This window comes from Mercenaria mercenaria, chromosome 4 (genome assembly GCF_021730395.1).
Source record: "Mercenaria mercenaria strain notata chromosome 4, MADL_Memer_1, whole genome shotgun sequence".
Taxonomy (NCBI): Eukaryota; Metazoa; Mollusca; class Bivalvia; order Venerida; family Veneridae; genus Mercenaria; species Mercenaria mercenaria.
This window is the reverse complement of record NC_069364.1, coordinates 24895831-24908029: the sequence shown is the minus strand read 5'-3', so window position 1 is coordinate 24908029 and position 12199 is coordinate 24895831. Positions and strand designations below refer to the sequence as shown.

Genomic DNA, 12199 nt, shown 5'->3' with positions numbered 1-12199 from the left:
TTATTTTACATAAAAACATCATAATTAACCCTTAGCCTGTTGGCGGCAAGTGTTTCTGCCTTTGTGACCAGTACAGACCAAGATCAGCCTGCACATCGGTGCAGTCTGATCTGGTCTGCACTGTTTGCTGTTCAGTCAGTAAATTTTCAGTGAACATCCCTTCGAATAATAAATGGTTTTGTCCAAACTTAATGATGGACCAGTCCATTTTAGAAATTTAGCAGGATAAGGGTTAAGATTGCTGTGTAACAAAGTTTTAATTGCATTGCTTCTAATATTTCAGTCATCATTTGTTGGTGCCATTGCTATTGGAGATCTTGTAAAGAGTACCCTTGGACCAAAAGGAATGGTATGTTAATTTTTAAGTCCAGTAAGAATTGTTTAAACTTGTTTAGTTGAGAACTTTGTATAAAAACAACATTTAAAAGAAGTTTGTAATTTAAAAATCAAAGTAACTTTGAAAACTTTTCAGGCAGATTACTTGAACTTCTTACTGTCATTGGTTGGTGAGGGTATAAAATTAAGATGAACAGTGTCTAATTATGATATGTGCTCCATGACAGGTGTGCTTTACATGTTAATTTAAAATTGTTTAGCAAAGCCTCAGATGGAATATTTTAACATTCTATATTTATTAAGCTTCCTGTTTAATATAAGAATAATTTACATGTCTGGTTACAAATGTGGTTTATATGTATGTTTATAAATGACTGTTACTTTTGTTCAGGACAAGATTCTACAGAGTATGGGTAGAAGTGATAGGATACAGGTCACAAACGATGGTGCTACAATCCTGCGTTCTATTGGAGTAGATAACCCAGCTGCTAAAGTTCTTGTTGGTAAGGAGATACAACAGCTATTTTAGTTCATCAGTGGTGTTAATATTGTGTAGTGCTTAAGTAAAGCTTTACAAGTGTGGTACAGAAGTGAAGCATCCTCTGATACAGTTACTATTGAACTGCATACGTAAAGCATTACTATTGTGGTATATTACTGTTGTGGTGCAAAAGTGAAATAATTGCGGGCCATTACAGTGAAGCATTTCTAGTCGGTACATAAGTGAAATGTTACTATTGTGGTGCATAAGCGAAACATTACTATTGTAGTGCATAAGAAAGGCATTAATATTGTGGTGCATAACTGAAGTTTTACTACTGCAGTATATAAGTGCAGCATCCTGAGTATTCTTTGTAAAAAATTCAATTGATTGTTATTAATTGTATTAAGTACATTGTGAATTAAAAGAAACATTTGCTTGAATTAGTTCCATTTATATATGATCATGTGTCTGTTGTTTTTATAGTTTGATTGCTTGTTGAAGATTATGAAATTTGATTAAAGTACTACCAATTTAAGTCACTAACTGAAATGGATGCTATATTGCAGATATATCAAAGACACAGGATGATGAAGTGGGTGATGGAACAACATCAGTTGTAGTGTTAGCTAGTGAACTTCTCAGGGTAAATAATGTTTTCGATTTTTGTTGTTGCAACAATTGTTAGTTTTAATTTCTTTTAATTCATCAAATTTTATGCCAGCTCCCATTCTCCATGACTGAGCTATTTTAAATATGCAAATGAGGTTTAAATTGCAAAGAGTAATGAATTTGTTTTTAAAGTATGATGGAAATTTTATATGAGATTTATAGTTGATACATTTTGCATCTGTCCTTTTCAATGCCCGGATTTGTACTGTTCAAATACACTATTATGTTAACCCTCCATTTGGTATATTGCAGAAAGCCTTCATATTTTGGGAGTGTAGAGTTTATAGTGTTATCAGTTTTGAGTGCAGTGTTTTGGATTGTGTTGATGTGATTTTGTTTTAAGGAAAATCTACAGATGTGAAATTTCTAATTTTTCAGGAAGCAGAGACCCTTGTTTCCAAAAGAATACATCCACAGACCATTATATCTGGTTGGAGAATGGCTACAGATGAGGCCAGGAAAGCTCTCACAAATTTTGCCAAGGACCACGGGTATGAACAAGTACTTGAGTATCAGCATGTCAGACAGTTTTTTTTTGTATCAAGGTTATGATGATTGTTTAGAGTTACATTCATGTTTAATAAACTGTTTATTTCATAGAGTCTGTAGTGGTAAAGTCATTCTGTAGCCAGATACATTGTATCATTATTGTCTCCAGTTCAAAATAAATGCCTTCAGTAAGGGTCTCAAATATGGAACAGAGAAAATTCTGAGTAACTGTATAATCTTGTGTATAATTATATACAAGTAATTTGCGTTATGTCGCAAGATTTTGTTTTGCTATAAAGTATGATTACTGTAGTTGTGCAGTAGTTTAGTTTTATATTCACCATTTCTTAGAAGTACAAATTGTTGATTTATATGATATTGTAATCTTAGGAGCGACCCTACAAAATTCCGTCAAGATCTGATCAACATAGCACGTACAACCATCAGCTCAAAGATTCTTACACAATACAAAGAAATGTTTGCAGAATTAGCTGTAAAGGCAGTTTTAAGGCTAAAGGTAAATATTTAGTGAAAATGAACATACTAAATGTTGATATATGTATCTAAAGATAGGTTAATGTAGTGTGCTTCTTGTAAGAAAGTTTAATTAATTAAGACATGGTGTGTATTATACTTTTGCTGGCACAGCTGCTTTCTAGGTGGAGTCATCGTGTGTGTGTGTGTGCGCGTGCGCTCATACCAGTTTAACTGTTTTTTTTATACAGTTTTGAGTAAATCACTTGTACTTTCTGTCTGTTGTACAACTGAATAGTTAATTTTCATATTAATTATTTCATCAGGGAAGTGGAAATCTTGATGCCATCCAGATCATTAAGAAATTAGGAGGAGGTCTTCAAGATTCTTATTTAGATGAAGGTAGGTTGAAATCACATTACTGTTTCAGTATTGGTTGGGACCTTCATGGCCAATTTCATTGGTTATAATGTCCGACTCAAGTCATTTGTCCCTCACGTGTGTTGGTTTGAACCGCACTTAGGATATAGAATTGTTTATTTTATGTTTTTCGGTGGTTTATCGAAATATAACGGTGAATTATATCCTGATAAACTCACTGGCCACTCAGTGAAAATTATCAAATCTGATACCCGGATTAACGTCAAAAAGTTTACCGAGCGTACTGAAAGCTAAAATGACGTCATCTTTGCGATGCTTCCTGATAAAGTTTCCCACAAATTTTGACATTTTATTGAAATAAACACAACAAAAGTAGAGTTTTAGACATAAAATAAACAGAAAAATTGTTGGTATCGATGTAATATCACAGTAATTTCACTCGTGAACACCAAAAGTTGTTATTTTCACTCATGGCTGTGCCACTCGTGAAAATATCACTTTTGGTGCCCACTCGGTGAAATTATAACGTGATATTACACCGAAACCAACAATTATCCTCTATATCATGTGAAGCCATCCAGTTGGTTTACAGGTCAGTGGTTCTACCCAACAAAAGTTGGATAAAGGTACCGGTATGTTTAAATCACATCTATTTATTGGCTGCTTAGATTATATATTTAATGTGATCGATCCATTGTAAAGCACCAATAGAGCAGTCTTAACAACTGAGTGCTTCATTTATCAGAGGTCCTAGTATGACCAAATTTGATGTATTCAGATTTCACTTAAACTGTAAAATTTGCAGTGTTAAGGAAGTAGTAAAACATCGTGTAGTTTAAATATCCAGCGTAACATACGCACAAGGGCAAGTATCGTTGATTGCCTGGTGAAATAAAGTAATTGATATTTTTGTAACATTCCAGAAAGCTCTCTGTTTGAATGTAAACTACATTATTAGCCCACCATCATCAGATGGTGGGCTATTAAAATCACTCTGCGTCCGTGGTCCGTCATTCCGTCCGTCCGTTAACAATTTCTCGTTATCGCATCTCCTCAGAAACTACTGGGGGGATTTTGACCAAACTTTGTCAGAATGATGTATTGGTACCCTAGTTGTGTCCCCCTGAAAATCAGACTGGTTCAAAAATTTATGAGTGAGTTATGGCCCTTTGTTTATTTCTATAATTTATATAGATTTATATAGGGAAAAACTTTGAAAACCTTCTTGTCCAAAACCACAGAGCCTAGGGCTTTGATATTTGGTATGAAGCTTCTTCTAGTGGTCCTCTACCAAGATGATTCAAATTATTTCTCTGGGGTCAAATATGGCCCCGCCCTGGGGGTCACGTGGTTTATATAGACTTATATAGGGAAAAACTTTGAATAACGTCTTGTCCAGAACCACAGGGCCTAGGGCTTTGATATTTTGTATGTGACATCATCTAGTGGTCTTCAACTAAGTTTGTTCAAATTATACCTCTAGGGTCAAATATGGACCCGCCCTGGGGGTCATATGGTTTACATAGACTTATATAGGGAAAAACTTTGAAAATCTTCTTGTCCAAACCACAAAGCTTAGGGCTTTGATACTTGTAATGTAGCATCATCTAGTAGTTCCCTACCAATGTTGTTCAAATTATCCTCCTAGGGTTAAATATGGCCCCGCCCCGGGGGTCACATGGTTCATATAGACTTATATAGGGAAAAGCTTTTAAAATGTTCTTGTCAGTAACTACAACATTCAAACTTGGACCACATGTATATTTTTGAGTGGCAAGATGAACCTTGACATGAGTTGACCTTGATTTTGACCTAGTGACCTACTTTCACATTTCTGTAGCTACAGCCTTCAAATTTGGACCACATGCATAATTTTGTGCACTGGAAAAAACTTTGACCTTTATTTTGACCTACTTTCACATTTTTTAAGGTACAGGCATCAAATTTGGACCATATGCGTAGTTTCGTGTTTCAAAATGAAATTTGACATTGATTTTGACCTAGTGACCTACTTTCACATTTCTCAAGCTACAGCCTTCAAATTTGGACTACATGCATAGTTTCGTGTACCGAAAAAAACTTTGACCTTGACATTGACCTAGTGACCTACTTTCACATTTTTGAAGGTACAGGCTTCAAATTTGGACCACATGCATAGTTTTGTATTCTGAAATAAAATTTGACCTGGATTTTGACCTAGTGACCTACTTTTACATTTCTCAAGCTACAGCCTTCAAATTTGGACCACTTGCATAGTTTTGTGTACCGAAATGAACTTTGACCTTAAAATTGACCTAGTGACCTACTTTCACATTTCTGTAGCTACAGGCTTCAAATTTAGGACCACATGCATAGTTTTGTGTACCGAAATAAACTTTGACCTTGACATTGACCTAGTGACCTACTTTCACATTTTTGAAGGTACAGGCTTCAAATTTGGACCACATGCATAGATTTGTGTTGTGTACGGAAATGAAATTTGACCTTAAGCTAGTCAATAAGTCTAGAAATTTGGAACACTCAAAAATGGCACATTGGTGGGCGCCAAGATCACTCTGTGATCTCTTGTTTTAATCTTTACATTTTGAATTTAAGGAAAGTTTTATACTATAAATCATAGATCACACCATTACTTTGTAGGATTTTTATTGGATAAGAAAATTGGTGTAAATCAACCAAAAAGAATAGAAAACGCAAAGATCTTAGTTGCCAACACACCTATGGACACAGATAAGATCAAGGTATGTTTTCATATATTTTGTACAGTACCGTATTTATACTTGTACCTTTACGTAATAGTTATAGTATGTGTGAGAGTGTGTTACCAGGATATATCAGAGCTAGGGTACACGAGGGTATTTTTTCTGCACATATCGTCGAGGCGGTAGCCGAGACAGATATGTGAAGAGAAAAAAACGAGATGTACCCTAGCTTGATAATATCCTGGTAAACATTGAGCAGTACATATTATAACTGTTTTATCGCTAGTTTATATATATAGATTTTCATTTAAATTGTTTTTATTATTTTTACTATTTTGATTCCTTTCTGGCCTCGCTGACTGAAACACTAAAACTTCTGTTTTAGAAAATGTGTTCCCAGATAAAGTACCAACAAATTTCTGCATTGTTTAAATCTTTGCATTTCATTGCCAGAATATTGTAAAACTTGTTTTTTTTTGTAAAAAAAAATCAAGAAAAAGAAAACTTTTTAGAAATCTCAGAATTTCATAATTTCATGTATTTCTGAATTTGGCAATAACTATCAAGTTTTTGAAATATTCTAGTTTATCTATTCTTTTACTTTATAAATGTAGGTGTTTGTGACAATGCTTTCTCTGTGAATGTAAATTGGAGCTAAATCATCTTTCTCTTGAAAGGAAAAAAATTATACTCCCTTGATAGGACTCAATGAGAAAAAGTGTTCCGATATTATATCGAACAGTTTTACTGTGCTGATTATATATCGAACACTTTTTTTATGAAATTATAGAGATTTCCGTGTTGATATATATCGCAACAGTTTTGTAAGATATCAGCACAGTTTTGTAGTAATAATGTGTGTTACTATGTATAACATGCTGCAAAGATCAAAGGAAAATTGCCGCACTATGCGATAATTTTCAGTATTGAAAGGTTTGAGATGTCTAGATTTAAAATATACTCATCAGTTAAGACAAACACATCAGAGAAATTAATGTGAAACTTCAAGGCCAGATTTAAACCTTGCTAAATCTTGCTGGACTCTACTGCCTCTGCCTTTTATGACCAGTGCAGATCATGGTCATGACCGGCAGTTTGCCATTCTATCAGTATCTTTTTGGTATGTGTCCATCTTAACAGTTAATGGTACTGTCCAAATTGGAAGGGTTCATTATAGCAATTTACCAGGGTATGGGTTAAAACTGATTACCAGGTACATTGTAGATCATTAAACAATTTTACTCAAGCCTAAAACATACTACCTTCAAATATGATAAGTGTGTTTGCCAAATTAAATTTCAACCTTAAATTTGTGATTTGTTCAACTGTAGGTATTTGGATCTAAAGTGAAAGTAGATGCTATCTCCAAAGTTGCTGACTTAGAACTCGCTGAGAAGGAAAAGATGAAAGACAAAGTTGCAAAAATACTCAAACATGGTTGTAATGTATTCATTAACAGGTTCGTGAGCAATATATGTCATTCAATGTGTATATATCTAGTGTTGAAACTATACTGGAGGTTGCATTACAAATCTTGTCAGGAGCAAAATTTGAACATGATTTCTGGTTAGAAATTGTTATAGGTAGCATTGACATGGGTTTTAGACTTGTGATTAAATACATGTTCAAGGTGATAATAGATTAATATAGTATTACAACAAATTAGGAACTTTATTTGGTAGTTGCAATGCTATTTAAATTTATAAAGTGAAGAACAGATCCATAAGAATGACATACTTCTATAATGGGTGTTTTCTAAAGAGAAATCTTGACATAATGTCAACAAAAAGTGATTTTGTGCACTGAAATGAAAGCTTTCTTGCTTCAAAAAAAAATTCCTCAACAAACAGTATATTTTATTTCTGTTGGGAAACAGTGTATGAATGATGAAAACACAGAAAGCATGACTTGTATAAGTGCAGTAAAGTTACTGAAATTTTCCTATTTTTTCAAAGCCAGGGAAATTGTATGAGAAAAAAGGTCAGTTTGAAAGTTTTGGTAAAGCATTATGTCCAGGAAATTTGTTTGTGGCTTTGTTGGGGAACTGTGAAACTGCTCATTAACTGGAAGGAAACAAGACTGAGAAATGTTGACTATTTCCCCTTTTCAGACAACTGATCTATAATTACCCAGAACAGCTGTTTGCTGATGCTGGTGTGATGGCAATAGAACATGCTGACTTTGAGGGTGTGGAGAGGTTAGCTCTAGTTACAGGTCAGTGACAGCATTACAAGTTTCAAGATCCTATTTATTTGGTCTTGTAAATTTGAACAGTTTAAAGCTAAAATTCTGTAATGTTTGTGACTTTTTCATATGTATTGTAAACTACGATGGTAAAAGGACAAGCAACATACAAACCTGGAATAATCATAATCAGCTGTGAATGTTTAGGAGTTCTTGAAGAAATGGTTGAGAAATTTGTTTTTATCTTAATAGTCTTCAAAATTCCTTGATGTATTATTACAGTATAACGTGCACATAATTGTAAAAAAATCTTTTTGTGGAAAAACATGGACGATTTTAGGTCTACATGAATTTACATGAAGTAATATGCTATGAGAATTGTAAATCATTTGAGTAAAGTGCTGTGACCAGGCAGTACATGCCACCTATAGAAATAGTTTGTTTTTTAGCTCGACTATTCGAAGAATAAGTGGAGCTATCCTACTCACCACGGCGTCGGTGTCACACCTTGGTTAAGTTTTTCGTACCAGTCCACATTTTGACAAAGTCTTTTGAGATAAAGCTTTGAAACTTTCAACACTTGTTTACCATCACCATGACCATTTATATGCAAGAGCACATAACTCCATCTAGGATTTTGGCTGAATTATGGCCCTTTTTGACTTAGAAATCTTGGTTAAGTTTTTCGTACTAGCGAGTAAGATATGGAACAAAAATTTGCAAAGATGTTCCCGTTTGTGAAGAAAGCACCAAATTTTGCATGAAATTACTTTAAGGTATCACAAATCCTACAAGAGGAGGAGACACGCTATATGTGACCTGGAACCTCCTTTTAAATCAATTAAAAAAAGGGAGGTAAAAATATCTTGAAGAAAATAATTTTTCCTTTAACATGTTTAAATTGAAATTTATCCATATAGTAATGTTTCATATGATCTAAACATGGATAAAATATATCACTAGCATAGACAGACAACCATTTGGTATTGACAAATATACAAAGTTTACTCCAAAATACCCTTTATTTTTCAAGATACATACTAAAAAGGGATGGGATGTAATCAGATTTTACTGTATGTTTAATTTCAAAACAGCGTGTGAAAAGATGTTTCTTATGAAGAAAACATGGAAGTTTGTATTTATCTATTATAAAGTATACTGGATCAGAAATGGACTACATATACGTTTTGTTGACTTGAAAAGACCAAAACATGAGGCCCCAAAAGGGGAACTACCTTTCATTTATTTCAATTAAGGTAGTTCTGCACGTTTGGATTGAAATTATTTCTACAATGTAGAATTTGATTAAACTCTGATTTTTCAAAACTTCAGAATGTACCTAGAAAATTTAGCAAATAATAAAGATAGGGTCGTGTGCTTGATTTTTAGCTCACCTGTCACAAAGTGACAAGGTGAGCTTTTGTGATCGCGCGGCGTCCGTCGTCCGTCGGTCCGTGCGTGCGTCCGTCCGTCCGTCCGTAAACTTTTGCTTGTGACCACTCTAGAGGTCACATTTTTCATGGGATCTTTATGAAAGTTGGTCAGAATGTTCACCTTGATGATATCTAGGTCAAGTTCGAAACTGGGTCACGTGCCATCAAAAACTAGGTCAGTAGGTCTAAAAATAGAAAAACCCTGTGACCTCTCTAGAGGCCATATATTTCACAAGATCTTCATGAAAATTGGTCAGAATGTTCACCTTGATGATATCTAGGTCAAGTTTTAAACTGGGTCACGTGGGGTCAAAAACTAGGTCAGTAGGTCTAAAAATAGAAAAACCTTGTGACCTCTCTAGAGGCCATATTTTTCATGAGATCTTCATGAATATTGGTCAGAATGTTCACCTTGATGATATCTAGGTCAAGTTCGAAATTGGGTCACATGGGGTCAAAAACTAGGTCATTAGGTCTAAAAATAGAAAAACCTTGTGACCTCTCTAGAGACCATATTTCTCAATGGATCTTCATGAAAATTGGTCAGAATGTTCAGCTTGATGATATCTAGGTCAAGTTCGAATCTGGGTCACATGGGGGTAAAAACTAGGTCAGTAGATCTAAAAATAGAAAAACCTTGTGACCTCTCTAGAGGCCATATTTTTCATGAGATCTTCATGAATATTGGTCAGAATGTTTACCTTGATGATATCTAGGTCAAGTTCGATACTAGGTTATGTGGGATCAAAAACTAGGTCAGTAGGTCTAAAAATAGAAAAACCTTGTGACCTCTCTAGAGGCCATATTTCTCAATGGATCTTCATGAAAATTGGTGAGAATGTTCAGCTTGATGATATCTAGGTCAAATCCGAACTTGGGTCACGTGCGGTCAAAAACTAGGTCAGTAGGTCTAAAAATAGAAAAACCTTGTGACCTCTCTAGAGGCCATATTTTTCAATGGATCTTCAGGAAAATTGGTCAGAATGTTCACCTTGATGATATCTAGATCATGTTCGAAACTGGGTCACGTGGGATTAAGAACTAGGTCAGTAGATCTAAAAATAGAAAAACCTTGTGACCTCTCTAGAGGCCATATTTTTCATGAGATCTTCATGAATATTGGTCAGAATGTTCACCTTGATGATATCTAGATCAGGTTCGAAACTGGGTCACGTGGGGTCAAAAACTAGGTCAGTAGGTCTGAAAATAGAAAAACCTTGTGACCTCTCTAGAGGCCATATTTCTCAATGGATCTTCATGAAAACTGGTGAGAATGTTCAGCTTGATGATATCTAGGTCAGGTTTGTAACTGGGTCATGTGCGGTCAAAAACTAGGTCAGTAGGTCTAAAAATAGAAAAACCTTGTGACCTCTCTAGAGGCCATATTTTTCACGAGATCTTCATGAAAATTGGTGAGAATGTTCACCTTGATGATATCTAGGTCAAGTTTAAAAGTGGGTCACGTGCCTTCAAAAACTAGGTCATTAGGTCAAATAATAGAAAAACCTTGTGACCTCTCTAGAGGCCATATTTTTCAATGGATCTTCATGAAAATTGGTCAGAATTTTTTATCTTGATGATATCTAGGTCACATGTGCTCAAAAACTAGGTCACTATGTCAAATAATAGAAATAACGACGTCATACTCAGTTCAACACTGGGTCATGTGGGGATAGGTGAGCGATTCAGGACCATCATGGTCCTCTTGTTTGCTAGACTGATTTGAAAAATACGGACCTCACGCAATATTTCATAATGGGAGTCTATGGGAAAATCATAACTTCCATAATGTTTTCGTGAATAGAAATTTTTCTACAATGTAGATTTTGATAAAACTTCTCACAGTTGTAAATAAAGATATGGACTATAATTTAATGAAAAAGATATGGACTATAATTTAATGAAAAAAAAATGTATAGGTCCGTGTGCTTATTTTTGAGATATTTGACCATGATTAAAGTAAATCGGACATTTCACGCTAATTTTAAGACATTATTTTGAATTATTTAACGTGATATCTTTTAATATCATATTTTGACTTTAGAAATATAGCAACAATGCCATTGTAATAAATTTACTCACAGGTTGCGATTAATTCATAAAATTATTTTCAATTCCGTACGCCGAATCCAGTCTTTATTCTACGTTTTCCATAAAAATGACGTTACGCCATCACTTCCGGTTTATCAGACGTGCAGAACTACCTTAAATATATTTAGAACAATTTCAAAAATATTAATTCATGACCTTGAAATCAATTATAACCCTTGACACAAAATTTATTCAATTACATTTTATACACATTCAATATACATGACCCAGGAAAAATAATATGAGGTCCTTAAAGGAGAAATTGTTAAAAATCACATTTTAAGTGCAAATTAATTTATTTCAGTCGTTAAAGTAAAATTATTGAACTTAACATAAGTAAAGAAACAGAATTAATGGACCTTATGTATAAGATATTAAAAAAGTAAAACAATTCACATGTTGAGGTCCACGAGGTAACCTATATATCTGTTTTGATTAGAGCAGTAGATTTATATCAAAAAGAGAGGCCCCTCAATGGATAATTTTTTTATGTTTTTGTGGAGAACATCAAAATTATCCCCCTTAATCTTTTGTCTGTTATATAACAGTATATGACATATTCATGTTTTCAAATTAAATGACTCATCCAAAGACGCATAAGATAAAATAAACTGATATTTACACCCTTTCAATCGATATCTAAGAACTGTAATAGGTTCCCCAGTACTTCACTAATACATTTGTTTGACAAATTTATATTTCTTATACATGACTGTGTTATTGCACTGGCATTTAATTGGTTCTATGAAGTGTAGTAATAAAAGTCAAATGTGATTACTGGTCAGTCCAGATTCAACAGAATTAAGCAATGCAAGGGTCACAATTAAAGTATACAGACACTAAATAGGAAACTGGTGCGGAAAAAAAATCATGGTAGTCGCAAAATGGCGGATTCAAAGAGTGCTCCTTTGCTCTGTAGAGCTTTTTTCCTTCCTTTTTGCATTTTTTTTTTTTTT

The 12199-nt window shown here is 34.1% G+C and overlaps 1 protein-coding gene across 1 annotated transcript in view; it reads left to right on the top strand.

Moving 5' to 3' along the window:
• Positions 1–12199, top strand: part of LOC123551285 (T-complex protein 1 subunit beta-like) — a 29336-nt gene that overhangs the window by 3402 nt on the left and 13735 nt on the right. Inside the window, exons 3-11 of the mRNA XM_045340101.2 lie at positions 284–349; positions 728–839; positions 1387–1463; positions 1868–1980; positions 2369–2495; positions 2779–2854; positions 5474–5574; positions 6867–6994; positions 7646–7749. Of these exons, the coding sequence (XP_045196036.2) occupies positions 284–349; positions 728–839; positions 1387–1463; positions 1868–1980; positions 2369–2495; positions 2779–2854; positions 5474–5574; positions 6867–6994; positions 7646–7749 (904 nt within the window). The remainder of the gene's footprint in view (positions 1–283; positions 350–727; positions 840–1386; positions 1464–1867; positions 1981–2368; positions 2496–2778; positions 2855–5473; positions 5575–6866; positions 6995–7645; positions 7750–12199) is intronic.